This window comes from Heterocephalus glaber, unplaced genomic scaffold, assembly GCF_053883595.1.
Source record: "Heterocephalus glaber isolate CG9 unplaced genomic scaffold, H.glaber_assembly_v1.0 deba00001442, whole genome shotgun sequence".
NCBI classification, from domain to species: Eukaryota; Metazoa; Chordata; class Mammalia; order Rodentia; family Bathyergidae; genus Heterocephalus; species Heterocephalus glaber.
In genome coordinates, this window is record NW_028258296.1 from 43,949,712 (window position 1) to 43,977,541 (window position 27,830).

Sequence of the window (27,830 nt, forward strand, 5' to 3'; positions counted from 1 at the left end):
AGCAGTGCAGGTATACTTTACCTCACACCGCCTAAGGCTCTTACACAAAGACTAGGAAAGTCTAGAAAGCAGACAGCATGGCAGCTGCAGGTGCTCTGAGAGGTCAGGAGCCACCAGCATCACTGTATTTTGAAGAGGACACCCAGAGTGCCCTAAGCTCCTCTGAGATTCTGTTAAGAGCCAGATACAAAGCGTCCTTTTTTCTTTTGCCTGTCAAGGCCTGTCACTCCTGGGATCGGGGACCTCCTGCAGTGGTCCTGCACTGTTCCTGCCCGTTGTATCCCTGACCTACACATGCCAGTCCCTGAGTACTCTGCATATGTCTTGCCTCTGTGGCACATTTGTTTCTACCTCCAGGCCCATCCTCAGAGGGGCTTCCCCTGCTTCACCAGCTCTGTCACCAGATGGAAGGGGAAGGAAGGCCAATGCCTTTCACTTTTTCTGTTCAGCCTGTCTCTGCAGTGTACATGGATGGCCGCTTGTTGGCTTAGGGTTCCTAAAGCCTCATCACTACCATGCTGACCCCTAACTAGTACATCTGTCTATTCTGTTTTCATTCTGCAGGTTAGTAAAACAAATTGTTAGCCATTGGTTTTGCTCTTTAAAAGACAATCTATAATATTTTCACCTTTCTGCACAGTTCCTATGTACCCAAATCTAAGTTAATTTCGTTACTTTTATTTCCAAACTTTCCATCTTAAACTGTGGACCCTAACTAGTATGAACTTAATTTCTCAGAAGCTTGGCTTGGCTGCTTTTCTGCACACACATCTAACGCTGGCGCACACAAACCTCATTCTTGTTTTTGGCAGTAGCATCGCACTCGCTGTTTTCAGGCTTCCGCAGGTGCTTCCACCTTCCTCCTTGGTCAAAAGTGATCATTGTCTGGATAGAATTATCTGAATGGGGAAAGAATGACCACCAGTCTGACACACTGGAAGCACCACTCACAGTTAGTTTATCACTGTACAACTTGCTCTTGAGACCAGAGAACACCATTTAATCCCAGAAGTCCCAGAAGCTTTTAATGTCTCACAAAAATGGCTCAGTGATGGTGAGGAACTGAGTAGCACTTTAAAAAGTAAAAGGCTTACCACCTGAGAAGGACTGAATGAATTCCGGAAACCATTTGGGAGTGATACTATTAGAAAAAGATAGCTTTTATGTTATAGTTTAGATCTTAAATGTCCCCGAGGTCCGTGTCTTAAAGGGTTGGCACCAGTCTGTGGCATTATTAGCAGCTGAGGATAGCTTTAAGAAACTGGGCCTACTGGGAAGAAGTTATGTCACTGGGGGGCCCTTAAGGGGATAATTGAGACACTGGTTCCTTCTTCTTCCTCTCTATAAGGTGAAGAGGCTTCCTCCACGACATGTTTCTGCCATGATGTGCTCCAATAGGCTCAGAAGAACAGGGACAACTAACTATAGACTAAAACTGTCCAAACTGTGAGTCAAAATAAACCTTTTCTCTTTTGTAAGGTGATTACTTTAGGTATTTTGTTACAGTAACTGAAAGATAACTCCTGACTAACATGAACATGCTGATGCACATTCTCCTCTGTCTGATGACTTAGAAGAAAAATCTAGCATGGGAAGGAATCCTCATCTCTATTTGGACAAGGTCATGACAAGGTTTTGGGACTGTCAAGATCTGTTTTTGTTTTTTGAGACAAAAATGTAGTTTGGACTGGTTTTGAACTTACTACATAGCCCAGGCTGGCCTCAAACTCTCAGCAATCTGCCTGCCTTAGCCTCCCAAGGGCTGGGATTACAGGTGGGCACCACCATGCCTAACTCAAGATTTGAATATGTGTGCTGGACTAATATTTCTAATTGTCATTTCTCCGCTACCCATATCCCATTATTCCTTATACTTTACTTTATTCCCTTATATCCATTTCCTCATTTTCTATTTTCAATGATAAAACTGTTGCACGTTTACATTCAGAGATAATATGCTTGAGCATTCCAAGGAATATCAACTAGGAAAGCAAGTAAAAGAAAATTCATTTATTCCACAAACATTTATAAGTGCCTACCAAGTGAAAACTATTGTAACCCTTTAGGAATGTTCTAGTGAACAACAACAAAAAAATCTTGTGAAATACACATTCTGGTAGAGTGAGACAAGCACTAGACATAGTAAATCAGTAAATTATATAGTATGTCAGAAAATAAGTGCTATGGAAAAGCACTTGCACAGCTAAAAGTGGATTGGGAGTATGCAGGCAAGGGGGAGGGCATGTTGGAATTCAAAATAAAACAGTCAGGGCAGGCCTATTCCAAAAGGAACATAAAAGCAAAGACTTGAAGAACAAGTGCTCAGCCTTGCAGATATCCAGGGATAAGACAGAACTGGCAGTGCAAATCTGTAACCAAGGAGTGTGTGTGCCTGATGTGTTGAGGACTGGAAGGGCTTAGTGTGAGAGGTCCAGAGCAAATGAAAGAGAGAAGTGCTGGAGGTAAGGTCAGCAAAGAGGAAGGGAGCCAATGTCACTTAATGCCTTGTAGGCCATTGCAAGGACTTTACAAAATAAAAACAAACATCCTACTTCCAATCAATCAGTCAACCAACCAACTAACCAAGACTCTTTGTTTATTTGCATATCTGTGCCTTAGTAGAGGTAAGCCCTACAGAGCCATGGAACAGAACTCTAGAAGAATCTTGGCTGGTTATTGCTATGTCTATAAACTCCAGGCTCATTCCCGTCAGCTTAAACATCCCAATGGAAGACTCACAAGGTAAGCAACACTGACTCTAAAACATTTTTCTTTCTACCTGCCATTGCTTTCCTCTTTCCTAGGTCTAGTTACCATAACTTATTTAAAATAGGGAGCCAGAATATACATGGGTAGGCTTGTTGGCTAGGAAAGCACATTACTGGAGGACAGGGCCATCAGGCTCCCCAAAGGCCTCAAATCCTAACACTGAGCTGGAGGAGCAGGACAGGACAGCTGTGGCAAGACTCACCTTCTGAGAGCATGCTTGTTATGTAGACTCCACGGAGGGAGGTTACATTGGTAAAGTCTGTTTCTCCACCTGTGGTAGTATAGAGATGTCGGTCCAAAGATTTGGAATAGACAATGCCTCGATCATCAGAGGTAAAGATTGTGCCAAATCCAGTATCTGAAATGGGCAAACAAACAACCAAAGTCTTGGTAAGGAATAGAAAAAAACAATAGTATAGCTATGCACATAACTGATTGGCCCAGATCGTTCACCCAAACAGCTGTCTCCATGATGGAGATTCAGTCCTAAGAATTCATCAAGGTTTGATATTCAAGATCTTCATGCCCAACTTTAGTTCTAGTGTCTGAAATATGAAAAATGCTGCATATTGAATGAATTACTCAGATGCCACAGAAAAGTTCTTTGCAGATATATTTTGCTGGTAGAGGCATTGTATTTAGATTCATATTTTATTTCTACATCTTTATTCTCTAGAACATTGTTTGTAAACTATCTGTGCTGAAGATTCAATTTTTTAAATTTCAGTATGTCATAAACTGATGCTTTTATAAAATATTCACCAGAAAAATGAAAACAGAAAAGATAAATGAAATATATGCCCTCAATTTATTATCATTAGATTCAACAGATATAAAATTACTTTGTCAAATGGCTGTTTCTAAATGCTCTGAATTCCTTTCCTGATAACAGCAAATCAATACCAAGCCTGCCAATACTGCAGACTATTCTGAGCAGCTCACTGCTAAAACACTTGTTCTGGAATACACCAACCACAGCGACTATCAATACAAGTGGCCTTTTAAAGAGGCAACACAGCCAGGCATGGTGGCGCTTGCTTGTAATCCCAGCACTTGGGAGGCTGAGGGAGAAGGATTGCCAAGAGTTCAAGGCCAGCCTGAACTACAAAGCAAGACTAAAAACTAAAGAGGCAACACATTATCTTCACGATCAGTAGGATGTTAATAAATGTCTAGGAATGACAGGAAAAGTTGACATATAAAAAGGAAAGCTTCTTATAGCAGGGCTTAAAGCTTAAATCTCTATGCATTCAAAGACTAAAAGATTCTTACCTCCAGGTTCATCTACATGCATGAATACCATGTCATCATTAGCTGCCAGAATAGAATAGAATTGTTCCTGTCCCACAGAAGGAAGTTGGGCCATGCTCCACGTGTCCCCTTGATCTGTTGACACGTGGATCCTTCTTGTTGTATCCTAGAAAAATATGCCAACATCTACCTTACATTTTCTGTCAAGAGCCATGTGTGGGGACATGAACAGAAACATTTTTAATAGTTACTATTATTCATTTCCCCAGTGGGTACAATTGTGAGAAAGGTCACAGTACCAATTATCAAAGCAATTTCTAACTCCTTCCAGGCTATGGAGCAATCCATTCTATTAGAAGTAAAGCTGTCTTGGTTTTCTCTCTGGTCCCTTCATTCCGATGATCCTCCAAATCTCTGATAGCCCATCTCCTTCAGCAGAGCTAAGGATTTGATGGGACCATCATTGACTTAGCTTTACAGTTATTTGCATATATTTACTCAGATAATTCTAAAAATGATGATTGCTGAATAAAAGTTTGGTCCCTTTCAGACAGTCCTCACATAACCCAAAGAATTAGACAAAGAAATTAGAAAATGGAGATGAAACCCACGCTTGGGACCTGCAGAATAGCCATGATGAAGGAAACATGCATGGGCTGGGAACAGGCCAAGGAAGAGTCTTAATTACTACAAGGAAATGATCAGAGAGTATTTGGTAACAGAGTATATTACAAAGGCAATTATAGACTACTCTCTGATTGTTTTTGAGACAGGGTCTTACTATTACATCCAGACTGGTCTTCAAACTCGCTCTGTAGCCCAGGCTGGCCTCAAACTGACAATCCTTCTCAATTACAAGTATGTGCCACCACACCTGGATTGACAGTTTAAAAAGAGCTACCAAATATACAGTTAGCCAGGGCATGAGAATTAATTTCTGGCTTCTTTAGGTTAAGTACTCTTTAAAGTTCAATGATAAGAATATTTAAGTTATTTATTTAACTTATACTGTGATATCTAATTGCTTTGTATCTTATTCTCACTGCTTGAAGTAGAAACTAGAGTTCAAAAACACTTGGCAGGGCTGGGGATTTAGCTCAGTGGTTCCACTGCCTGCCTTGCAAGGACAAGGACCCAAGTTCGATCCCCGGTACCAAAAAAACAAAAACAAAAACACTTGGCAGAAATTTTTTATGTTTCTTTCTTTTCTTTTTTTTTTTTTTTTTTTAAGAATTTTTTAATAAATAGTAGCACAGGAGTCTGAGGAGGCTACATCTGGAATCTGACAGTCTGATTTCCACCAGCGCACCAGGTACCAGCACTGGGTGACCCTATATATGTCACCCAACTTCTTCACTTATAAAACTAACATTAAAGTATTGGCTCATAGGGTTGTTGGGAGGATTATTACAAAATCGCTTGAGTTGTCTGTGCTTACTGTGCTACTTCCTCAACTTCAGTTCTCTCCAAAGCCACTGCAATCAGTCTTTTAACCTCACTACTCCAATGACACTGTTTTTGTTAAGGTCACCAACAATCTCATTTTGCCAACTCTCACAGGAAATTCTCAAAACTCATCCAACTCGGCTAACTTGAGTTTACCAAAGCTGATCACTTCCTCCTCCTGAAACACTTTTTTCCCTTGTCTTTTGTGGTATCACACTGGCCGGATTTCCCTTAACCTCACTGATCTCCCCCTCCTAGTCTGTGCTAGATTCTTCTCTTTCCAATTTGCGGTGTTGTGGTGCCTTCAGGGCTTCCCTGATCCTCTCATCTCTCCTACCTACTCATTCCTCCTAAGAAAACATCTAGTCTCATGGTTTTAAATACCATATAATTTTATGAGATTTATATACCCAAATGCTTACTTGACATGTCCTCTTAGATATCCAACAGGCATCTCACACCCAATTCTGAATTCTTGATTTTTCTTCCAAAACCCTGCTCCTCCTGCAGGCTTTGCCATCTCAGAAAAAGGGCAATTCCAACCATCCAACATCTCAGGCCAAAGACTCCAAAATTATCCTTTCACTTATCGTCACACAGTGTACCTTTTTTTTTTTTTTTTTTTTAAGACAGGGTCTTGCTATGTAGTTCAGGCCGGCTTTAAACTTGCAATCCTCCTGTCTCAGCCTCCTGAGGGCTGGGATTACACGTGTGCACCACCATGCTCAGCCCACAGTGCACACTTAATCCATCAGCAAGTCCTATTAGTAATATATTTGAAAATATATCTACAATCTCACTACTGCTCCCCTCCCCCACTGCTTATAGCCTGCTCCCAGCCACCATCTCTCTTACTTGGTCACTGCAGTAGCTCCCAGCTGCCTTTGCTGCTTCTATTCTCTCCTCTCTCAGGCTATCTGCCCATACACATTCTGTTAAAAGGCCAGCCAAAGCACATCACACCCCTGCTCACGGCACATAAAAGAGTAAACATAAAAAATAAAATCCAACGTCTTTACTGTGACCTAGAAAGGCCCTGTACAATCTGGCTGCTGGCTCCCTTTCTGGATCACGACTGAACATTCTCCCCTGTGCTCCAGCCACACTGCTCTTCTCTCCTCTTCTGCAGTAGATGGACATGTTCCAGCCAGGGGGTCTGTCTGTGTGCTGGGTGTTCCTCAGCCTGCTCCCAGATGTCCACATGGTCATGCTCTCACTCCACAGGTCTCTGAGAGCCCACCCAACCAACCTGTCTTTAAATGCACTGCCCCAATTTCTGTGGCTTTGTTTCCTCACACTGCTTTAGACTGCTTCACAGCTTTATTACTACTTGTTACCCTTATTTACTTAGTATCTATTTCCCAATTTGAAAATAAGCCCTGAAAGCAGGAAATTTATCTATTTTGTCCACTGCTATATTTCAGGGAACTAGAATAGCAATAAGTATATAGTAGTCATTTTGTGTTACCTATTTTGATTTTTATTACTATTACTGGATACTGCACAAGTAGTTTGCTTTTTTTCCCTGATATCTGCATCAGGGTCAAGCCCAAATTCTGGGTCTCCAAAACTAAAATACAATAACAGAATTTACATGGTGACAAACAGGGCAAAATTGCCCATGAGGATCAATCAAGCCTCTGTAAAGTCACCTCAAACCTTATAGTGACATTGAATACTGCAAAAAGACAAGAAACTCTGTCAGTATTAAGCATAAAAGAAATCTATGCAAGGTACATCTACAGAGATATGACACCCCAGAGAAAAGAGGCCACTACTTACCTTATCAGCCATCACAGAGGCAAAAAGGAAACGTCCTCCAAGACCAAATGAGTAGATTTTCACACCAATGGTTTTGAAGGTTTTCCCTAAGTCTGCAGTTCTCCATAATTCCAGTGCTCCAAGGTCAGCTTCTTAAACAAGACCAAATATCAATTAAAATTTCATTTACTGATGAGTCTAATTCAATACAGTTACTTTAGAATTGCTCTTAATTTTATAGCAAACGTATTTTTAATCCTTTCCATGCTGGTCAATATAGCACCAGATATAGGGAATTCACATTTGGGTTTTATTTTACAAATGTGAGATTTTATTCTGGATAGAAATATAGAGTTCTCTTAATTCTAATATAGTGTTGCATAAAAATAGCACAACCACATGATATTACTTCCCTTTCTTCATGGTACACTTGAAAATTATCTTGTTCTCTTTTAAATCATCTTGTTTGAGTTTTTGTTTTCTTGTTTATCATTAAACATCCCAACATGAATTTATGTTTTATGAGCGCAGGCCTTGAATGTTTTGTTTTCTCCAACCTTAGAACAGTGTTTAGCATATAGCAAGTATTCAGAATGAATAATGAAAGATTTTTCTTTGGAATCCCACTCACTGGGAAGCCAATGGCTCTACCAACACAAACATAATTCATACTCTTGCAGAAATCATACCTTTTAATTCACTATTAGCTTAATATTTGCTTTATATAAATACATTGCTAAGGTTAAGTACACTGCCTCCCTGAATAACCTATATTTTTATTGGGTCTGGACAGCATGTGGTAATTCAGTTGTACTTTCAAGATTTCAAAAATCATTAATAGGTATTACAATTTCAGGAGAAAAAAAAGATCTTTTGTTTCCACCTTGCATAACCCAGAACCCTCTATCATGAATGAACAGCATGATGATCTGTTCTGGAACTAAAATATACTTACTGCAGGAGCCATTCACATAGGTGGTAAAGAAGATGGTATTTTCTGATCCCCTACAAAGAAGTAAAGACAGGGAAAAGAATGGTTTAAGCCTGCTACAGGATGTGCCACCCTTGGTCACAAAGGCCCTGGCATGTCTAACAAGCCTCCTCCATCATACCAGCTGACACAACCCTCTCAGGAGCTGTGCATTGGATTCCCCACGGCCTATCAGTCAAGGTCCTACACCCTGACCCCATGCACTTTCCACAGTCCACTGATTCATTACGCATCATTCTTCCAACTGGTCATACTGGTCTCCAAATCTGCCTTGTGTATTATACTTTTTCTCCCCTAAAATGCTTTTCTCTCATTTAACCAAACTGTACTCTCATAATCTTCCCATTCCAGCTTAAAATCTAGCTTTCCTGTGAAGCCTTCATTGGCCATTTTAATGAAGGCTTCTGTGCTACAAACTTCTAGAACAGTGGTTTCTCAAGCAGGGGTGATTCTGCCTTCCAGGGGACATTTGGCAATGTTTGGAGACATTTTTGGTTGTCACAAATGGGGCAGGAAAGAGTTGTTAGTAGCATCTAGTGGGTGCAGGCCAAGGATGCTGCAAAACATCTTACAATGTTCAGAACAGCCCCCTCAAAAACAAGTTACCCAGCCCAATATGTTGATAGTGATGAGGTTCAGAAATCTTGCTGTGGAGCAATTTCTTTCTATAATAGCCACTGGGCATTCACTGGCCTCCCATTTAGTTACTTTGCATACTGTGTGACCTATCTCTCCTACTATACCAATTGGCTTCTTCAGGTCAGGTACGTTGTTTCGCTTCAGAATGTAGCTTAGTGGTACACCTAAATAATTTAGTTCTTTCATCTCAAACAGACAACTAGGTCAGAAGTTGAATTATTTAAAATGTAATCAAGAAAGGGAGTTTTCAGGGAACAAGATTCAGATCCCAATAGCACTTAGGTGCTGGGTTTGAGCATGTTCCTTCAATACTTTAGGTTATAAATTCCTAGAGATCAAAGATCTAAAAGGTGATTAAAGAGTTATTGGTAGGGCCGGGGATTTAGTTCAGTGGTTCCACAGCTTGCCTTGCAAGTGCAAGGTCCCGAGTTCAATCCCTGGTACCAAAAAAAAAAAAAAATTATAATAATAATAATGAGGGGCTGGGGATTTAGCTCAGTGGTTCCACCACCTGTCTCATAAGCGCAATGATCCGAGTTCAATCCCCAGTACCAAAAAATAAATAAATAAAATAAATAATAATAATAATAATGAGCTTTTGGGCTGGGGATGTAGCTCAGTGGTGCTGTACCGGCCTGACAAGCACAAGGTCCTGATTTCAATCCCCAGTACCAAAAAAAGTAGCCCAGTTATATTTAGTGCAAAGCAATGCAGTACTATAAAAATAAAAAACCTTATAGAGTCAGGGATTTAGCTCAGTGGTTCCGCCGCCTGCCTTGGAAGTGCAAGGTCCTGAGTTTGATCCCCGGTACCAAAAAAAAAAAAAAAAAGAAGAATGAAAAATAAAAAACCTTGTATACGATATAAAATAAAATAACATTTGAAAATAATTTTCATTTTTAAAAGTGAATTTTAATAATCAAAATTACTATAGTCTTACTTAAACACATCCTACATATTTTAGGTCCATCAGTAGTGAAATGATTTGTTAACTTACCACCTTAAAAAGCACTTCCTTCCTGATAAGACCTTACATGGTACAAATATAATTCATGGAAATACATAAAATGAAAGAAGATACGGCATGTGTGCTGCAGGGATATTGTGAAAACTTCATTTAATGAGGATTTCTGGAAAAAGTCCACCTTATTTAAGTAACATATTTAATATTTTAATTAATTTTGATAGCTATAGTTCAAATCTATATTATATATTTCCTGATGCCCTAGGTAGAACACATTAAACTCTTACATTTATAGGTCATCATCATGAACACCGATTATATCAAAGCACAATACAATGTTCCCATTAGAAGTTACTGAAGGATATGTCCTTTCTTTATCTAGCACTAAGCAATTTCATACTGTAAAATCCTAAGGTTTTGTTTGTTCTTTTATAATTTTTCTGCCTCCTTCCAGCTCTCAGGCTGCAATTCTTATGCTGTAATGTGTTTGTTGCTAGCAGCCACAGAACTCATCTCTGGCAGAAATCTGCTATAAATTGGGGAATCAGATTAACAAATTTGATAAAGAAGACTCTGAACAAGTGACTGAGCCTAATAAGAATTTGGAGGTATGAAAGTTATTAGTTCAATCATCTCCTCATATCCCCAAACCACAGAAAGAAAAACTAAAGCCCAGAGAGGTTAAACTACTGACCAGCAGCAGAGCCAGATTAGAACCAAGGTGACCAGCTCACAAGTTAGGAGCTACCTTCACTCCATCATCTTCACACATGCACCTGATGGGGACAGGGCATCCGGTCCAGAGAAGTGAGTTTTGGCGTGTGGATGGTGTGACTGGCAATCTAGAAGCTTTTTCAGTTTTCTTTCTGCTATCTTTTTATATCCTACATAACTGAAATGGATTGCTAGACAAAAGAGTGTAAATCTTGGTGCACAGACATATTTAAATCCTCAAATTAAAGTTGTATTTTGTTATATTCTAACTGATGTCATCACCAGATACACAGAAAAAATCTTTTGCAGGCAGCAGCTACTCGGTCAGATGCCTTTGTTATACTCTAAGTCTTCTTCTCCAGCATAAGTAGAAGTTCCTCCAGGTCAAGATTTGTGTCATACCCCTCTCTTGTATCCCTTGTGGAACCCTGCAGAGTAAGTACTTGGCACATAGTATGTGCTCAATATTTACTCATGTGACTTTTGGCAGTACTATAAGGAAAGGTTTAGGGCTCTGCACAGATGGAATCTTCTGTTACTCACCATTTGGCCAAACATACTGCTTTGTGGATTTCTTCCCATTTTCCCCCAAAATTCTTGGACACCCACAGGCCATTCTGAAAGATTATAAATGACTTATCAAAATTCTAGCTTTATCCTGTGCAGCTGCTTGTTTGACCTTTAATAATTCATATTCAATCATTCAGGACTGTAAAAATACACTGAAGTTCTATTAGAGCTGCCTGGCTCCACAGACACACACATGGTTTATTTGGGCCCCTTCAGGATCTCTGAAGCTCAGAATAACAAATGCATATAAAGTGCCCACTATATGGCAGGCACTATACCAGACGTTACACTGGGGATAAAGACGAATAAGACACAACCCCTGCTCTCAAGGATCTCACAGTTTAACAAAGGCCACAGATAAGAAAGGTCAATACCATGTGGTATGTGTTATGGAAAGAGTCTAGTATAGACATAGGGAGAGGAGGTCTTTTGCATCCTGAAGAAGATAGCTGCACCGACCCTGAGATGATGAGCAATGCAACCAAAAGAAGGCATGCAGGAGATGAGTTGCTACAAAGAAAGTCCAGTACTAGCAAAGGCAGGGAGATGATAAAATACTATCATGTCTGCAAGGAGATAAAACCCATCAGATGTTACTGGAGCACAAGTTCTAAGGTGAATAAGTGTGGAGTTAATGCTTGGGAGAAGAGTTAAGGTGGAAAGCCTTCCTTCCAGGGCAGGCTGAGGAGTCTGGTTTTCACCATATAAAAGGCATACTCAGGAAAATGGTCCAAAAGGACCATTTTTTATTTTGGTGTACTTATATGAGAATACGAAAGTCTGAACTAGTCAGAGAGCCCTAACTAGGACAGGTAGTGAATAAGTGACATATTAATTCAGTAAGAGTTAATGAGGTCTTGGATTGTGGCTTTGAGGAATAGGATCAGCAAGAGTTTAGAAGGTACAATAAAAGTGGATGCCTTTTAGGTAGGGCAGGTTGGATGGGTTGTATGTGTGTGCACATGTATGTGTATCTCAATCTCTCTTGGTTTTGTACTGGGGTATAAGATACACAACAATGCATCCACTAGTGTAAGGTTCAGGGAAGAAGAGCATGTCTGAGAGAAGACCAGGAAAGAGGCTGAGTTTTGAATTGAGTTTGAGGTACCTATAGGGCACCCAGTTATAGAGATACTCACCAAGATAAGCAATTTGATGACTTATAGGAAGCCAGGGCTAGAGATAAGGATTTGAGAATCTTACATTGTAAGTGGTAAAAAGTAAGAGTGGAAGAGACTGATCAGAAAGAAATGAGTAGTCATTTAAAGCGCAAATTGAAAGAAGTTTAAGAGACCAGGAAGAATGGCCAGGAAGGCAGAATACATGAAGTGAATGATGTCACAGAGTCAAGCAACTGGAGTTCCCCAAAGGAGGGATTGGCCAATATTTTGAAATGCAGCAGACTTAATAACATGAAGACTGAACAATGTCAATTATATTGGCGACATGCACTTATCTGCACAATCTAGGCAGGATTACTCTGCAGTGCTCACCATTCTCACCCACCATTCTCCTTCAAATTCCTCTCCTCTGGTAATATCCCTTATTCCACCATTTCTAATTTACCTAATTCTATGTACAGGCACAAGAGAGGGTCTGATATCATTTATTTGCATTTTAATCTAAATTGGCCCATCTTCTCCACTCCAATTATTCATATTTCAAATTTACCCTTAATTGGAAGAAATTTTCAGGTAGAAGAGCAAATTATAGGATTGAATCTGTCCACTGTTGAAGATAGCCTTATTTTAACAACCTTAGGATACTTGGTAATGGAGATAAGGTGGTCAAAGGGCAGATATATGGTTTTGTCTATTTCTGTGGAGGTCTCTTGGCTCCCTTTGTAGAGCTTTCAGCTCAAACTTCTAAGAACTAATTTCTCTAAGATCTGAACACCACCTGTCAGCAGGCCCTCTCCACCTTGTCCTGCAAGCTAGTTTCCTTTTTCTGGTCTCCACTAGCTAGGCATAAACTGTGGTGTGCCCAGCCACTCCTCTGCTCAAACATCTTTCCACAGAAGGTGCAGCACCCAGACCTCTCTTCTCATGCCCTTCACCCTCCCTATGCCCCATTTGCTTGGCCTGACTGGTCCACAGTTGGTGGTTGTTTCTGTCCCCAGAACAGTCTGTACAACAATGGCTTTCAAATACCTGGGGAGCTTGTTAAAAATACAGCTGCTCTACACAGAAGTTAATGTTTTATTATATCTATATTGGGACCTAGGGAATTGCATTTCAACTAGCTTCTCAGGTATTTCCATTTGACGCTGCTGCTCAGCAGACCACACTAAGAATCTTCATGAGAAAAGCCACATAAACATAAAGATAATTGTGACTATCACAGTCTAGCCATGTAGCCACTCTGGGCCTCTAACTCCATAAAAGGAGACAGGTCTTCCAGGAAAGGAAAAGCCAAATGTGCTCCTTGAGGAACTTTTAGAGAGGCAGGATGGTTTGGGAGGGACACCAATTTCTGGGGAAAGTACTGGAATGTGGTAAGAAGTGCTGGGATTTGAGATTTTGGATATCTAATACATGAGTATCAAAGACAGAAACCAATATGCTTTATATACTGAGGAATTCACAGAAAAGAAAAAATAAAGATGGTTTGTTCATAGGAAAGGAACAATAACAATATTAGGAATTTGACAATTTATGCTTGTCCCTTGTATGATTACTTTAAACTGTTTTCTACCTCATTACTCCAATAGCACACAACTATTCACTTAAAAAAATTATGACTATACCTCCTACTTACCTGGAATAGAGAGCATACAGAAATTGGAACCTTTACCAAATGGGAAAAAAATGAAAAAAAAATATACTTCATGTGTAAGAAGACTGGAGAGAAGGTCAATATAAAAGCATTCTCTACAGAATCTTTTTAAAACAATATATTTAAGACTTTAAGTAAGTAAAAGCCAAGTCAAATTCCTCAACTAGACTTACTTCAGTGCTGAGGGCTAAAAGGTAATCAGAATTCTGAGGGCTATACATCATTTGAGTCAGAGGATGAAAAGGGAGATCTGTCTGTACAAAATTCTTTGCAAAATCTGATGACCTGAAGATTCTTCCTCCATGACTTCCTCCAGATACCTCTGCCGTTAATATCACCTGATTAGGAAGAAGAAAGATCAGATTCAGCACAGAAAGTTCTTGCATCATTTTTATCAGATATTAGTCACAAGAATTTTAGTTCCAAATGTAAGAAGAGTTATACAGATTAGTTGCTTCACTCTACTCAAGTCTTGGTCTTAACAAAATATAACATCCTGAATTGAGCTAGTACATCATACTTGCAATTTTGAGCCTGGTCAGTTTCCCGAAGACTACAATGTTGTCATAGGGACTAAATATTGTAATTCTAAATAACTGTCCCATAAGTATGAAGGGTTTGGTACATCTTGGCCAGGGACCAAAAACAAAAATCTGTGTGTTGAATTCCATTCTTTTGTGATCAGTATTAAATAAACTATATTTAATTTTCAAATAAATTTCAAATTTACAAAGAAACTAAAATAAAATACTGTGCATCACTGGAGTAACATCCAGCAGCACGGCATGTGCCACTGAACACCAGCTTTCCATGTGTAAGAGTCTCACCTTTCCAGAATTTTCGGGACCAATAGCAATGCCAAATTCAGTACGAATGAAGGTGTTATTGATGAGATTTGTAATATCCTTAAAGTTTTTTCCATAGTCTTCACTGAAGGGAAGAAAAAAAAAGAGGCAAATTTAGAGTACATTAGTCATGTATGTTGTTGGATTCCCCATTCAGCTTCTAGTCCCCTTTTTCTTGATTTTATCCAATGGAGAACTGATTAGTCTGAGGGAATCTCAATGCTCCCCTAGTGATTGCCTCAGGAAGGAGGAGCGACTAGGTTAAACCAGTGAGATAAAACTCAAGCCAGCTTGAGTTAGGAGCTCCACTAAATGAAGCCAAAGGCCTCCTAACTAACCGGTTCATCCATCATACTTATGATACAGCTATAAGCTAATAAAAAGTCTTGAAGTTTTTCCTGCTATAAGTTACCATCCCTACGCACAAGTTTTTAGTGCACATAGCACACAAAATACAACGAGGAAAAACAAACAACCTCAACTCTTGGTTTCTCACAGCTTTTCTCAAAAAGTTCATTCCAACAATATCTTTGAGAGGTATTTTAACCCTTGTTTAGATTTTGAGAAATAATAGTTAATATCAGCAGCCATTTACTCCGACAGGGTTACTACTACATGTTGCTTTTTTTAAAAAATATTTTTATTTAAAAAATTTTTATTAGTACATGTTTACAGAACATTCACTGTGGGGAGTTGGTACAAAAACATAATGCATCTTAATACTTTTTACTTCCCCTTTCTCTCCCTATCCTATCCCAAAGGATGACACAGAATGCTAAATCTTAGTATCTATTCAATTTAAGTATCCACCAGTGAAGACTGCTGTGCACTGCAGTAGTTGTCCAGTGATAAAGACAACCTGAAGTGTTCTTCACTGATAGAATTTATGGTTTAAAAGGATCATATAAATCTCAGCAGCAGCTTCAAGATAGAATCAAGAATGATAAAACATGAGAGATACAAGGAACTGAGGAGAGTATCTTGTCCAACTCCCTTAGGTCATAGGAGTCGCAAGGGCAGAAAACTTAGCAAAAGTCAAATAGTTAATTAAAGACAAAACTGAAACCACAGTCCAATTCTCTTAATTCTCACCCCTAAACTAGAGACTACTTTCAACTATTTGTGAGGAGTTTTTATCCCCTTATAACCTGGTTTTTCCTCTCTCTTGCTAGAGTTTGTGATCTGGCAATAGAGATTAGCTAAGAAGAAGCTGGAGATAAGAGGGACATGTTGGTGCCTGTCTGTATGCCAAAGTCCCTGATAGCATGACAAAGCAAATTACACATCTTTAAGCTGTCTGAATGCCTCCTCTCCTCCCTTCGCACAGGCATAGAGAAAATTCCTAGATAAATAAAATAGGCTTTGGGTGCCACCCAATAGATCCCTATATTCCTTATCTTTGGTTTTGGAGTACAAGATTAGTTCTTATCTTCCTGACAACCAGCAAAAGATGTGCATCAACAATTCCCACCTCTGTGGGGCACACACCAGACAGACTTCCAAGGAGTTGCAGCTTTTTGATTATCATTGGTTTACAAATCTCCCCTCCTTTATGACAACCCCAAGGAACTCAGCAAACCTGTTGGTAAGCCTGTACACTTTTTAAGAACTTGGCACAACAAACATATCCCTGCCCTTCAGAAAAAGCAACATGAGAAGAACAAAATATCAACTGCAGCAAACCTCTGGTACTTTAGCCAGTTAAACAAACGGAGAAAAAGGACTCACATCACCTGCTGGGAGGTAAGCAGGACTCTTTCAAGGCTGCTTTTGCTCTAGATATATAGAGCATTTTAACAAAGGGCTCTGTTTAAACATGACCTTATTTTTTTTTATCAGTATACACATGGATATAACATGCATTATGGAAGAGGAAATCAATAAAACATTTTGAAAATGAAATCTACTCTTCAAACTCCTTATGACAACTAATAGAATTATAAATAGCAGTCAAATGATAAGCTAACAAGTGAAATAATCTGTTTCAGAAATAAGTCTTTTTGTCTGAGGTCATGATGAGTGACTATGAGAGTGAAGACAATGGCCACTTTGCAGAAGTGACAATTCCTCCACTGGATCCCCAACAACATGCAGAAGTCTGATGCTCAAACTCCCCCCTAAAGTGCCTGGAATTTAATGAACCTAGAAATTATACTCTGCATTGTTCTTTGCAGCAGTGGGTAAGTGGTTTTCGGTGAGCTAAAATGGGCATGGTTGCACTGAATCACGCGGCTCTTGATATGTTAGCCATTTCCAGTGTCCTAACCTACTGTAATTGGGTGAGATTCTCATTGGCTGTGCCATTTCTGAATATCTTTTTGTATTTACATTTGTCTGCGTTAAAATGAAACAAAAATCAGTCCTACCATCTTGTTAGCATGATTTCTGTATTTATATAGATTTGATTGTTTTAATTTTTCTTGTCTCTTTTTTTGTAAATTTTATGTACAGATTTGAATTTTCATATTTTTAACTAGATTTTCAAGATATTTTGTGCATTTGTTTCCAGCTGGATTCAGGTGGTGTGTCATGATCTAGCACCCTGATTTTAATATAACCAGGGTTTCACTATATGTTCTTTTCCATGAAGTATGACATTTCATTAACACATTTCATTATAATCATTTATTTCTAGCTGTACATACAGGAAGAGGAAAGATCTGTTACATGCACATGTATTAAATGGGTTGCCGTATTTTAGAATTATAAACATTTTTCATTATTGGAAAGTGTAATGGGGACCTTCTGCATACCCGTTTAGAACCAAAACCACCATGACACAGTTTTTATAGTGTCTGTAAATTTGTGATGCAATGGTCTTGTAAAGGTTTTTACTGAAAACTACCATTAGCCAGTCTTTCTTACTCACAATAAATTATTAACAAAAGGAAATAAGTCTTTTTAATAACAATTCTATGAATCAATCCTAATATCAACTAGAAGTTTCCAAAAATAAATGTCACATCTGTATATATTTGTGGTATAAATAAGAATGTGAATTTCCACATTTATTATTCAAGATAATAATGCTAAAATGCAAATATACATGTATTAATCCATGTGGGCTGCAACAACAGAATTCCTCAGAGTAGGTGGTGTACAAACAACAGATTTTTATTTCTCACAGTTCTGGAGGCTAGGAAATCCAAGATCAGGTCACTGGCAGATTTGGTGTCTGGTGAGTGCCACTTCCTGGTTCACAAATTGCTGTCTTATCACTGCAACCTTATAAGGCAGAAAGGCCAAGGGAGTTCGCTTGGTTCTCTGTTATAATGGCGCTGATATTATTTTATGAGGGCTCTGCTCTCATGTTGTAATCACATACCAAAGGCCTCACTAATACCATCATATTGGATTCTAACATGAATTTGAGGGGGACACATTCAGTCTACAGCATTCTGCCCCTGGTCTCACAAAACTCATGTCCTTCTCACATGCACTTCCAACAGCCCCTAAAGTCTTAACTTATCCTTATATCATTTTGAAATCTAAAATCCAAAGTGTCACCTGAATATCATCTGAATCAGACATAATTGAGACTCAAGAAATGATTCATCCTGAAGCAAACTCTTCTCTTAAGCAAACTCCTCTCTAGCCACGAACCTGTGAAACCAAACAAGCCATGGGCTTCCAAAATACAGTAAGTCAGGCACAGGATAGATATTTCCATTCCAAAAGGGAGAAATGGGAAAGAAGAAAGGGGATCTTAAGAGAGTCTAAACCACAAGGCAAATTCTATGAGACATTAAGGCTTGAGAATAATCCTCACTGATTCAATGCTGTGCCCTCCAGATCCACTAAGTTGATGGTTCTGCCTCTGCAGCTTTGCCAGGCAGGGACTGGGCCCCCAAGCTCTGGGTGGCCTGGCACCCATATCTGGGTGGAAGCCACCTGGCCTATTGAAAGCAAGGTGATGCCTCTTTCCTCCATTTTGTTTTTGTTTGTTTGTTTGTTTTGGTACCCGGGATCGAACTTGGGTCCTTGCGTTTGCAAGGCAAGCGATGGAACCACTGAGCTAAATCCCTAGCCCCACTTTCCTCCATTTTGAAACTGAGGAGGTAGCCTTGATTATCTCTGAATTGCTTTGGGGACCATTCTTCCCTTGTCTTGAAGAACAGTACATATTTACAATGGTTCTACCCACCAAATTCCAGAAAAGTGGTAGCTCAGGGCCAGGGATGTAGCTCAGTGGGTCCTTCATTCCTTTCTGTCTCCTTTCTCTTAAATTCAAACTGGCAGCCCTCCTGCTAGGTGGTTAATTACATTTGTGGCTTACAAGCATACTAACCTGTTTATCAAATGGTCTCCTGACCACATCCTTAGTGTTCACAATTTTTGTGAAATGGGTAGAGTGAGAATTTTTAAGTTCTGTATTTCTTTTGCTTAACAATTCTGTCTTCAAGTAATTTCTCTCTTCTTTCATTTTACTAATAGGAGGAGCCAAGCTGCAACTTCAACACTGTGATTAGAAATCTCTTCAACCAAATTTCCAATTTTTCTTTTTTGCAGTACTGAGGATTGCTCTGCACCAAGCAATGTCTCTAAACATTTTTTATTTTATTTTGAGACAGGGTCTCACTAAATTGCTAAATTGCCCAGTCTGGGCTTGAAGTTGTGATCTTTCTGCCTTAGCTTCGTGCTGGGATTACAGGCATGTGCCACCATGTCTAGTTTAAATTTCCAATACCTATCTATCTTTCTTTCTTTTTTGAGACAGGGTCTTGCTATATAGTTCAGGCCGCCTTTGAACTTATTATATAACCCAGGTTGGACTCAAACTTGCGGTGATCTTCCTGTCTCAGCCTCCCAAACGTTGGGATTACAGGCATGTGCCACCATGACCAGTTTAAATTTCCAATTTTAACCTCTGTAAATTCTACCTTCTAAGTAACACTACAGTATGACCACAATTCAGCCAACTTCTTTGCCACTTCATAACACAGATTTTTTTCCCCATTGTCCAAAAATGTGTGTCACACTTCTAAAACCTCATCAATTAGGTCTTTATTGCCCATAGTTTTACTAACACACTGTCTTGGATTACTTAGGTATTCTTTAAGAGGAGCTTTTTCTATAGCTCTTTTTTCTTTCTTAGTCCTCAATAGACCTTTAAAATGTCATTCATAGAATCTAGGCATTTTCTAGCAAGCACCTTGAAACTCTTTCAACCTCTACCCATTCTCTCTATTCCTACATTCTATTTTGCCATGATTAAACCACTATAAAGTGTAACATAAAAGCAAAAAGTTTTGTAGTTTTCACTAATTGGGAAAGCTTGTACAGTTGACCCCCCCCCCCCCCGCCCCATTCACACATTCTGTATTTGTGAATTTGCCTACTTGGTTAAATTCATTTGCGACCCTGAAACCAATACCCATGGTGGTTTCACAGTTGTTTGCAGACCTACATGAAGTAACGAAAAACCCGAGTCACTCAATGCATACATTTCCAGCTGAGGTCAAATAAGGGTGCTCTGTCTTCTTGTTTCAGCTTTTATGCTGTAAACAAGCACCCTTATCATGGCCTATTTTAGTATCATATTTTCACATTTTTTTAGTTTTTACTGGTGATTTTGCTGTTTAAAATGGCCTCCATATGTAGTGCTGACATGCTATTTGGTGTTTCTAAGCACAAGAAGACTTTGATATGCCTCAGAGAGGAAATACTTTTCTTAGACAAGCTTCATTTGGGCAAAGGTTATAGTGCTATTGGCCATGAGCTAAATTTTAACAAAGCATATATGGTGAGTTTGAATAGAAATATACATAAAACGTGGTTATGTACTGATCAGTTGACAAATGTGACCAAAGACTTGCAGAAAACTAACCCTGTATTTTCCCTAGAAACAATGGTTCAGTATTCACAAATTCAGTGTTTGTGGCAACTTTGTAGAACATAACTATCATAAATAAGGAGAACAAAATGTATTGAGGTTTCTAGTTAAAATGCCAATAAGGAGGATGGACCTTACTAAAATGTGCCAGAAGAATCATGGACCTAAAATACCTGCCAAGTAAAAATGACAGACTTTGAAGTCACATAAAACTTAATTCCCAATATTCTGGTTTGTTTTTTCACTGTGTGACATCTTGCATTTTTATTTTAATATTTTGTGTTTTTTAATTATTAGAAAAAATACATGTTTTCTATAGAAATTTAAAAAATACAAGTGAAAAATAAAGAGAATACAAATATATAAAGATACACAAATAAAAATCACAGAACTTTTAATCAGAAGGAATATGAGCATCTGAGATCCTTACATATTTTGCTCTGACTGACAACAGTTTGTAAATGTTGTATTAAAGGAAATCTGCCAACACCATACACTTAAACTTTTTTTAAAAAGCAGGAAAATATATTTTGTAAATGTAATTTATGCTAACCTTGTATGTGAAATATGCAGTCATTGTTAATAATATACCACAGTGAAAACTAAACTGAGCACCTCACTGCTGTCACACAGATGCCTGAAGCTGACTTTCTGTACCACTTTCTTTTTTTTTCCTGTTGTACAACTATAAGTTATTTTTTTTAAAAACTCAAACAGCATCCTAAAAAATTTATATTGATTATGGAATAAATTTTTATGTGAAATCTCTTAGAGATTCGCTTGTTAGTTTTCAAAATCTGATCAACTCTTAACAGAAAATAAAAACCAGGAATGACCACCAGATCTGCAGTGATTAGGTGCAGAATTCTGGTGTAGAATAATGCTTCTATTTATATCACTAAGTACATCTTACACTGAAAAGTTAGATTCAAGAAACCATAAAACAAAAAGATGGGCAATATTTTTTACTTGCCAAAAATCAAATTATCATCTGAAGTACAAGCAATTTATTTTTCTTAAACTTCATACTGGCAAGTGAGAGACAAATATACTTTATAATCTATTATACAAACTAATATTCCTTAACAGAGAATTAAAATTTATACTGGGACCTGAACACAATTTCTTTAAATTGACAGTATTAATATATTCTCTCAAATTTATCTAATCATTAATATCCTTAGGACTCTATTATCTCCTAAATCCTTCGACAATTGTTTTTCAGAACCTAAACCAGGATATTTCTTCTAACTCTGTATATGGAACAGAGACAACCTCCATTTATTCTGGTGAGCCTTCAGACCTTACCACACATAGCAGGTGGCACTTGATTAGTTATCCTTTATTTGCATCCTAAATAAACTTTTGATCAGATTTAGTAGACAAAGGTAATCCAATAAATAATATAGTCAATGCTGTGAAAAATAGAAGTCTTCAAAGTGTATGTATGTATATATGCATATATTTATAGTTTTTTGAAACAGGGGCTCACTATGTAGTTTAGGCTGGTTTTGAATGTACTATGTAGCCTAGGCTGGCCTTGAACTTGTGGCCTCCTACCTCAGCCTCCTGAGTGCTCGGATTACAGGTGTGCCACCAAGCCAGGGTAGAATTTTTTTTTTTTTTTTGGTACCAGGGATTGAATTCGGGTCCTTGCGCTTGCGCAGCAGGTGGCAAAACCACTGAGCTAAATCCCTGGCCCCAGGGTAGAATTTTTTTAAATTTTATTTTTTTATTTTGGTGTTCAGAGTGGAATTAGTAGTTTTTGTTTTATTTGTAATTGGGTGACAGGAGCATAAGAAGGACCTTAATTAAACTATCCCCTCCCCTTTTCGGTTTCTATTAGTACTTTTTTTTTTTTTTTTTTGATACCGGGGATCGAACTTGGGTCCTTGCGCTTGCGCAGCTGGCAGAGAAACCACTGAGCTAAATCCCCGGGCCCCCTTTTCCATTTCTGAAGCAACAGGTGGTCATTGGCTAGTGTGTTCAATAATGTGAGTCATTTCAGCCAACTTTGCCCAGCTAAAGAAGCAACAAGGCACATTTATGGTTTCTACTTAAACTCTGAAAGAGGGTAAAAATCAGATTTCTTTTCACAGCAGGGAAGAGATAATTAATATTCAAAGAGACTGTGGTTGAAACAACAATACTGCTGTGCAACATGAAGAAAAATAACTTTTGTAACATGTATCAGAAACAAATAGGATTGCTTTCTAGGAAAATATATGTTAGGAAAGAGGAATTTCAAAAGAACAAAGAATGAAAAGGGGCTGAGTCAGATGGCGGTAGGTATTTAAACAGTAACAGTGATGCTGGTTGTTATGGTTTTGTTTGTTTTAAGCACAATGTTGAAAAGCAAAAAGTTGGAAAAAAAAGTTGTGAAAAACTTTCACTTCCATGAGTCTGACTCAGGAAGTTAGGTCCAATTCCATCCATGTAACTAAAGAACAAGGTACAGAATAAGTAAATTCAGAAAACAAAGACAAAAATGGTTTATGCATTAGGTATAGATTAGTCCACCTGGAGAGGAAGGAAAGTTCAATAAATTGCCTCCAAAACATGCAGATATCAAAGAGAAGAAGGTTTTCATTTGCTACTCCAAGTATTAACTGGAAATGAGCATCCTTTATGACATAAATATTTATGACAGTTATCACAGTCACAGTAGTTACAGTGAAAAACTCAGCTATAATCTAACTGTCCAATGGAGTGATGATTAAGTAAATTATGTCAATCTAACAAAAACAAGGGGTTACTAGTAGAGAGGGCGGTATGAGCACTGACTCATCAGAATGGGTGTAATGTGATGCCAAGTGTTAGTAACACTTGCATGTTGACAGGGTGGGGGTGTAGAAGCTGTGGAAGAGTTCTGGGGCAGGCAATTACTTTTTACCAACTGGTGTCATTCTAACAATCGGTGTAGCAGTGCCGGCATACAATGGCTGTGTGCCATCTTTGAAATTGGGAAGACACACAGCTAATAGCACCCAACTCTTACTTCATGCCAAGACACTGGAGAACATTAAAGCAACAGCTCTGAGATGGACATTATTTCCTTCTCCCTCTCCCTTTTCCTTTCTTCCTCCTCCCTCCCTCCCTCTTTTCCTCCTTCCTTTCCTTCCATCCTTCCTTCCTGGTTTCAGGACTGGGGTCTGAAACCAGGGCCTTCACACTGAACTATATTTCCAGCCCATTTTTTTACCTTTTAGTTTGAAACAGGAGGGTCTTGCCACGTTAAATTGCCCAGGTTAGGCTTGAACTTGCAATCCTCCTGCCTCTCAGCCTCCCAGAGTGCTAAGATTAGACTTGTGCCACCAAGCCTGGCATTATTGTTCTTTTATAGGTAACAGAAAAGACTTAGGAGGTTAAATCACTTGCCCAAGTTCATTCTATTTGCAAATGACAGTGCTGAGGTTCAATCCCATGCATACTTTTCAAGAAAACTTGGCAGCTTTTTGCTGTTCTGTGTTGCTTCTCCAAAACTATCCAGCCATATGATATAACATTAAAGCGGAAAATCAATATAATAAGCTGTAAATAAACTAAGATTACTCTATGCTGTAGAGTGAATTTTTTCTTTCCCACAGAATTTCCAAATGTTTTATAATATAATTGTATTGCTTTTATAAGATAAATTGGCAAGGAAAACTGCATCATGAGGAAACATTTTAAAATAGCAAGGATTCTTAAATACTACAGTTACTAAAATAAAGTTACAAAGTTTTAAATACATTTTTCCTTCTAAAACAAGAGATTTCATATGTCTGAAATGATTCAATCACAAATTGAATCTAACTGAATAAACAAAACACCTACTGTAGCCCTTTCTAGCACTAGGATTCTATAATACATTGTCAATTCCATACAAAACAAACAAAATATATTATCAAGTTAAAGTTATAGAGAAGCCAAAGCATTAATTCATTCAGTTAACATTTACTGCCAGTTTACTACGTATCAGTCATTTGGCTAGATGCTAGAGAACCCCAAGGTAGGAAACAGCCTTGCCTACACCAAACTTATAGCAATTGCAAGATGGCAGTCCTGTCTTGGCCTCAAGGAAAATCTGCTTATTTTAAGCCAACAGCACCATGTTGAAGGGCAGGGAGCTCTGGCTCTAGGCCCAGGAGTAGCAGTAAAGGATCATCTCTATTTGGGAAGGGAAGGTAAGATGATTCATTTCAGAACTTCAGCATGGGTTCCTTCCCATGTGGGCCAAGACCAGCAGTCAAATAAAGCACGCTTAAAAGCTGAGCGTGGTGGTACATGCCTACAGTGCTAGCACTCTGGAGGATGAGGCAGGAAGGCTGTAAGTTAGAGCTCAACTGGGCAACTCAGTGACTTAGCAAGACATTGTCTCAAAAAACAACAAAAAAAACCAGGCCAGGGATATAGTTCAGGATGAATAAATAAGAACTCTTATAAACTAACATGACTCCTGGGAGGCACTCTGGCTACTAGGAAGTCATTTCTTTAGGTGTCTTGGGAATGGCAATGGGATAGATGCAAAGATTGAAAAGATAATCAGTAATTTTGGGGAGTTAGCTGGTCGTGAATCTTATTGGTAAGGAAGGGACTTACTATTTAATGAAGCTGTACCTCTGAGAAAACAACTCTGAAACATGAATGTTACAGACAACACATTCCCACTGCCATTACCAATGTGAATACTACTGGGTACTCTGGTAGGTCTGACCTGAGAACCTCCTCATCTAAAAACAATCCCCTGAGACTCTCCATCTTATAGAGAAACAATCTGTCTAGATCTCAAAAACTTATATAAATAATATTTGTTTGGAAGGTGCAATTAAGATGTTAATTTCAAGGATATTTAAAAAAATCTGTGTTCATAATCAAAAGAGGCATAAAATCCATGCTACTGCCCTATAAATTAAGTATCTATGTAAATTAACATTAATACCCATTCCCATAGACTCTTCCTTCACCTTCCTTTACTGTTCTATCCCTCAGTCAGGGTGACCTAGTTTCCCTGGAAGTATGGCCCTTTGGGCTGTTAAACAGACATTAAGAAGCATGCTGGGGCTGGGGGTTTAGCTCAGTGGCGCCTCACCTGCCTCATAAGTGCCAAGGTCCTGAGTTCGATCCCTGATACCAAAAAAAAAAAAGAAGTATGCTGACTGTGACAGTCTGGTGAAAATTTAAGATGGCTGGAATATTTTAAAATCAATCATTAGACTCCACTGTGTCCAGAGAAGGGGGAGTGTATATTTCTAATGTATTACTTGGTCAAATATCTCTAACATAGATCAGTGATCTCACCTTCGATATAACTTGGACTGTCCAAAGGTCATAATTACCAGTGGTACATGGAAGGTAGTGAGGACTAGAATAACCTGGAGAGAAACAAAAGCATTCTGTCAATAACATACTCCAATTACATGATGGCATATGATGAAATTAAACCACACCTGAAAGACTGGTCACAGCCCTAATTGTAGCAGCCTATATTGCAGTATATTTTTTAAAAAATGATGAGGACAAAATTTCTAGGATTTATCGTTATATGTCCAGATATCCTCAACTCACTTCATTGGGATGGAACCCAATACCCCTATATCCAAGGCAGTGCAACAGAGCTACTCAAATACACATTATAATAAAGAAGGATTTAACTACTTTTGTATGCAAATTATCATAAGATATTCTTAGGCAAGAACAATCTCTTTTATTTTCCTGCCTACAGAGGTTAAAATACTGTGGGTGTTCTCATAGAAGTCACTGTGTCACATGTATCTGTCTATCTTGTTCTTACTGTTAGGTCTCCACGAAATTCATTTTATAAATAATTACTTGTTTACAAAAAGTAGACATTAGAAAAAGATCTTGGTTAGATTAGTATTAAGAGTCTAAGGAGCCTCAAAAAGCCATATCACAAGAAATCTTGAAGATACCAACCAAATGGGTAAACTGTGAAAATTAGGGTAATAACCCAAATTTTAGAAGAAACTTAGACAAGCTTACAGCAATTCTACTGGAAATTTAAAAGTAATTAAAATGAGAACTTGTTTTTCAAAACCAAAATGTATTTCCTTAGGCTTCTAATATAGCTATCATGTGCCTCAAAGCTATGATTCCTGGACTATGAGGAGGCACATGAAATGGCCCATAACAGAACCAACCCCCCACTCCAGGCCTGAGATCCATGTATCCTCAGCATACCATCCTAGCAAGGTGCCACCTGCACACTAGGAGGGATAAGGAGCTGACTGCTTCCCTTCCATTCCCCCAGTCCTTGCAATACCTCCTTTTTAAATGGACAGGGATAATAGAATTGAATAACCAGGGTGCCACAGTCCTTTAACACAACTGTAGGAAAGAATACAGGAAAACTACAGTTGAGAGGGAAAAAAATACCAAGATGTATGATGTACCCTCTTCTGCTTTTACACAGGGGTTTTTCCCAAGCATTGTCTCAACACATAGCACTCTGTTTCCACTTTCTTCTGCTTGGTCATTTGATGCTAAGGAGCCACTGAAGACTAAAATAGTGTCTACCTTAGCTGGGTGTGGTGGTGCACACCTGTAATCCCAGCTCTCAGGAGGCTGAGGCAGGAGGATCATTGCAAGTTTAAGGTCAGTCTGGGCTACATAATGAGTTCAAGGCCAGCCTGAACTACATAGTGAGACTCTGACTCAAAAAACAAACAAACAAACAAAAATGTCTAACTTCTTATTATAGAAGGTGGTCAAAAGGTGTTCCCAGTTCTAAAGCAAAACCACACCAACTACAACTTTCTGAAAGTCTGTCCTGCAAACATGCATTTTCTCCAATTGAGGTTGAAAAGTATTTCAGAAAGTAATGACATTCAGTGCTTCTGCCCCCAATCTACATCTTCTTACTAGACTAAAATAGATTCAAAATATTACTTACCCCAGTGCGATCTCCAACCCAAGACAAGGACACTGAGCCACTGAGATCATCAAACACATGCTATAATGGGAAGAACAAATGAAATTCATTTAGAAATGTCATCCACTCTCCTACAATTTTTGATTTTCTCATATAATTTAGAACTTTATCACTGTTCTGAGTAATTAAGCTCATAACTATAAGGGAACAGAGATTCCCAGAACAAAGTTTGGGAGAAACAAGATTTAACTACTTAACCTGAATCACAAATAACTCGGAAATTTAAATTCTCTCTAGCACAAAGTAAGCCAAGCAGATGAATTTTCTTCACTGTACCATATGGGGAGATGGGATAATCTAATTGCTTTCTCCAACATGACTAAATATAAAGATAGAGCAAA

At 38.6% G+C, this 27,830-nt stretch overlaps 1 protein-coding gene across 4 annotated transcripts in view; it reads right to left on the reverse strand.

Moving 5' to 3' along the window:
* Positions 1 to 27,830, reverse strand: part of Sort1 (sortilin 1) — a 78,353-nt gene that overhangs the window by 19,167 nt on the left and 31,356 nt on the right. For 2 of the 4 annotated variants that reach the window (XM_004853626.3, XM_004853627.3), the window contains exons 2-11: positions 27,451 to 27,510; positions 25,839 to 25,912; positions 14,708 to 14,810; positions 14,054 to 14,218; positions 11,079 to 11,152; positions 8,183 to 8,232; positions 7,249 to 7,376; positions 4,042 to 4,186; positions 2,972 to 3,127; positions 793 to 899 (exon numbers count right to left, since the gene is read on the reverse strand). In XM_004853626.3, coding sequence (XP_004853683.2) covers positions 793 to 899; positions 2,972 to 3,127; positions 4,042 to 4,186; positions 7,249 to 7,376; positions 8,183 to 8,232; positions 11,079 to 11,152; positions 14,054 to 14,218; positions 14,708 to 14,810; positions 25,839 to 25,912; positions 27,451 to 27,510 — 1,062 coding nt within the window. Of the gene's footprint in view, positions 1 to 792; positions 900 to 2,971; positions 3,128 to 4,041; positions 4,187 to 7,248; positions 7,380 to 8,182; positions 8,233 to 11,078; positions 11,153 to 14,053; positions 14,219 to 14,707; positions 14,811 to 25,838; positions 25,913 to 27,450; positions 27,511 to 27,830 lie in introns of all 4 variants that reach the window. The other 2 variants (XM_004853625.3, XM_004853628.4) reach the window with 1 other exon arrangement.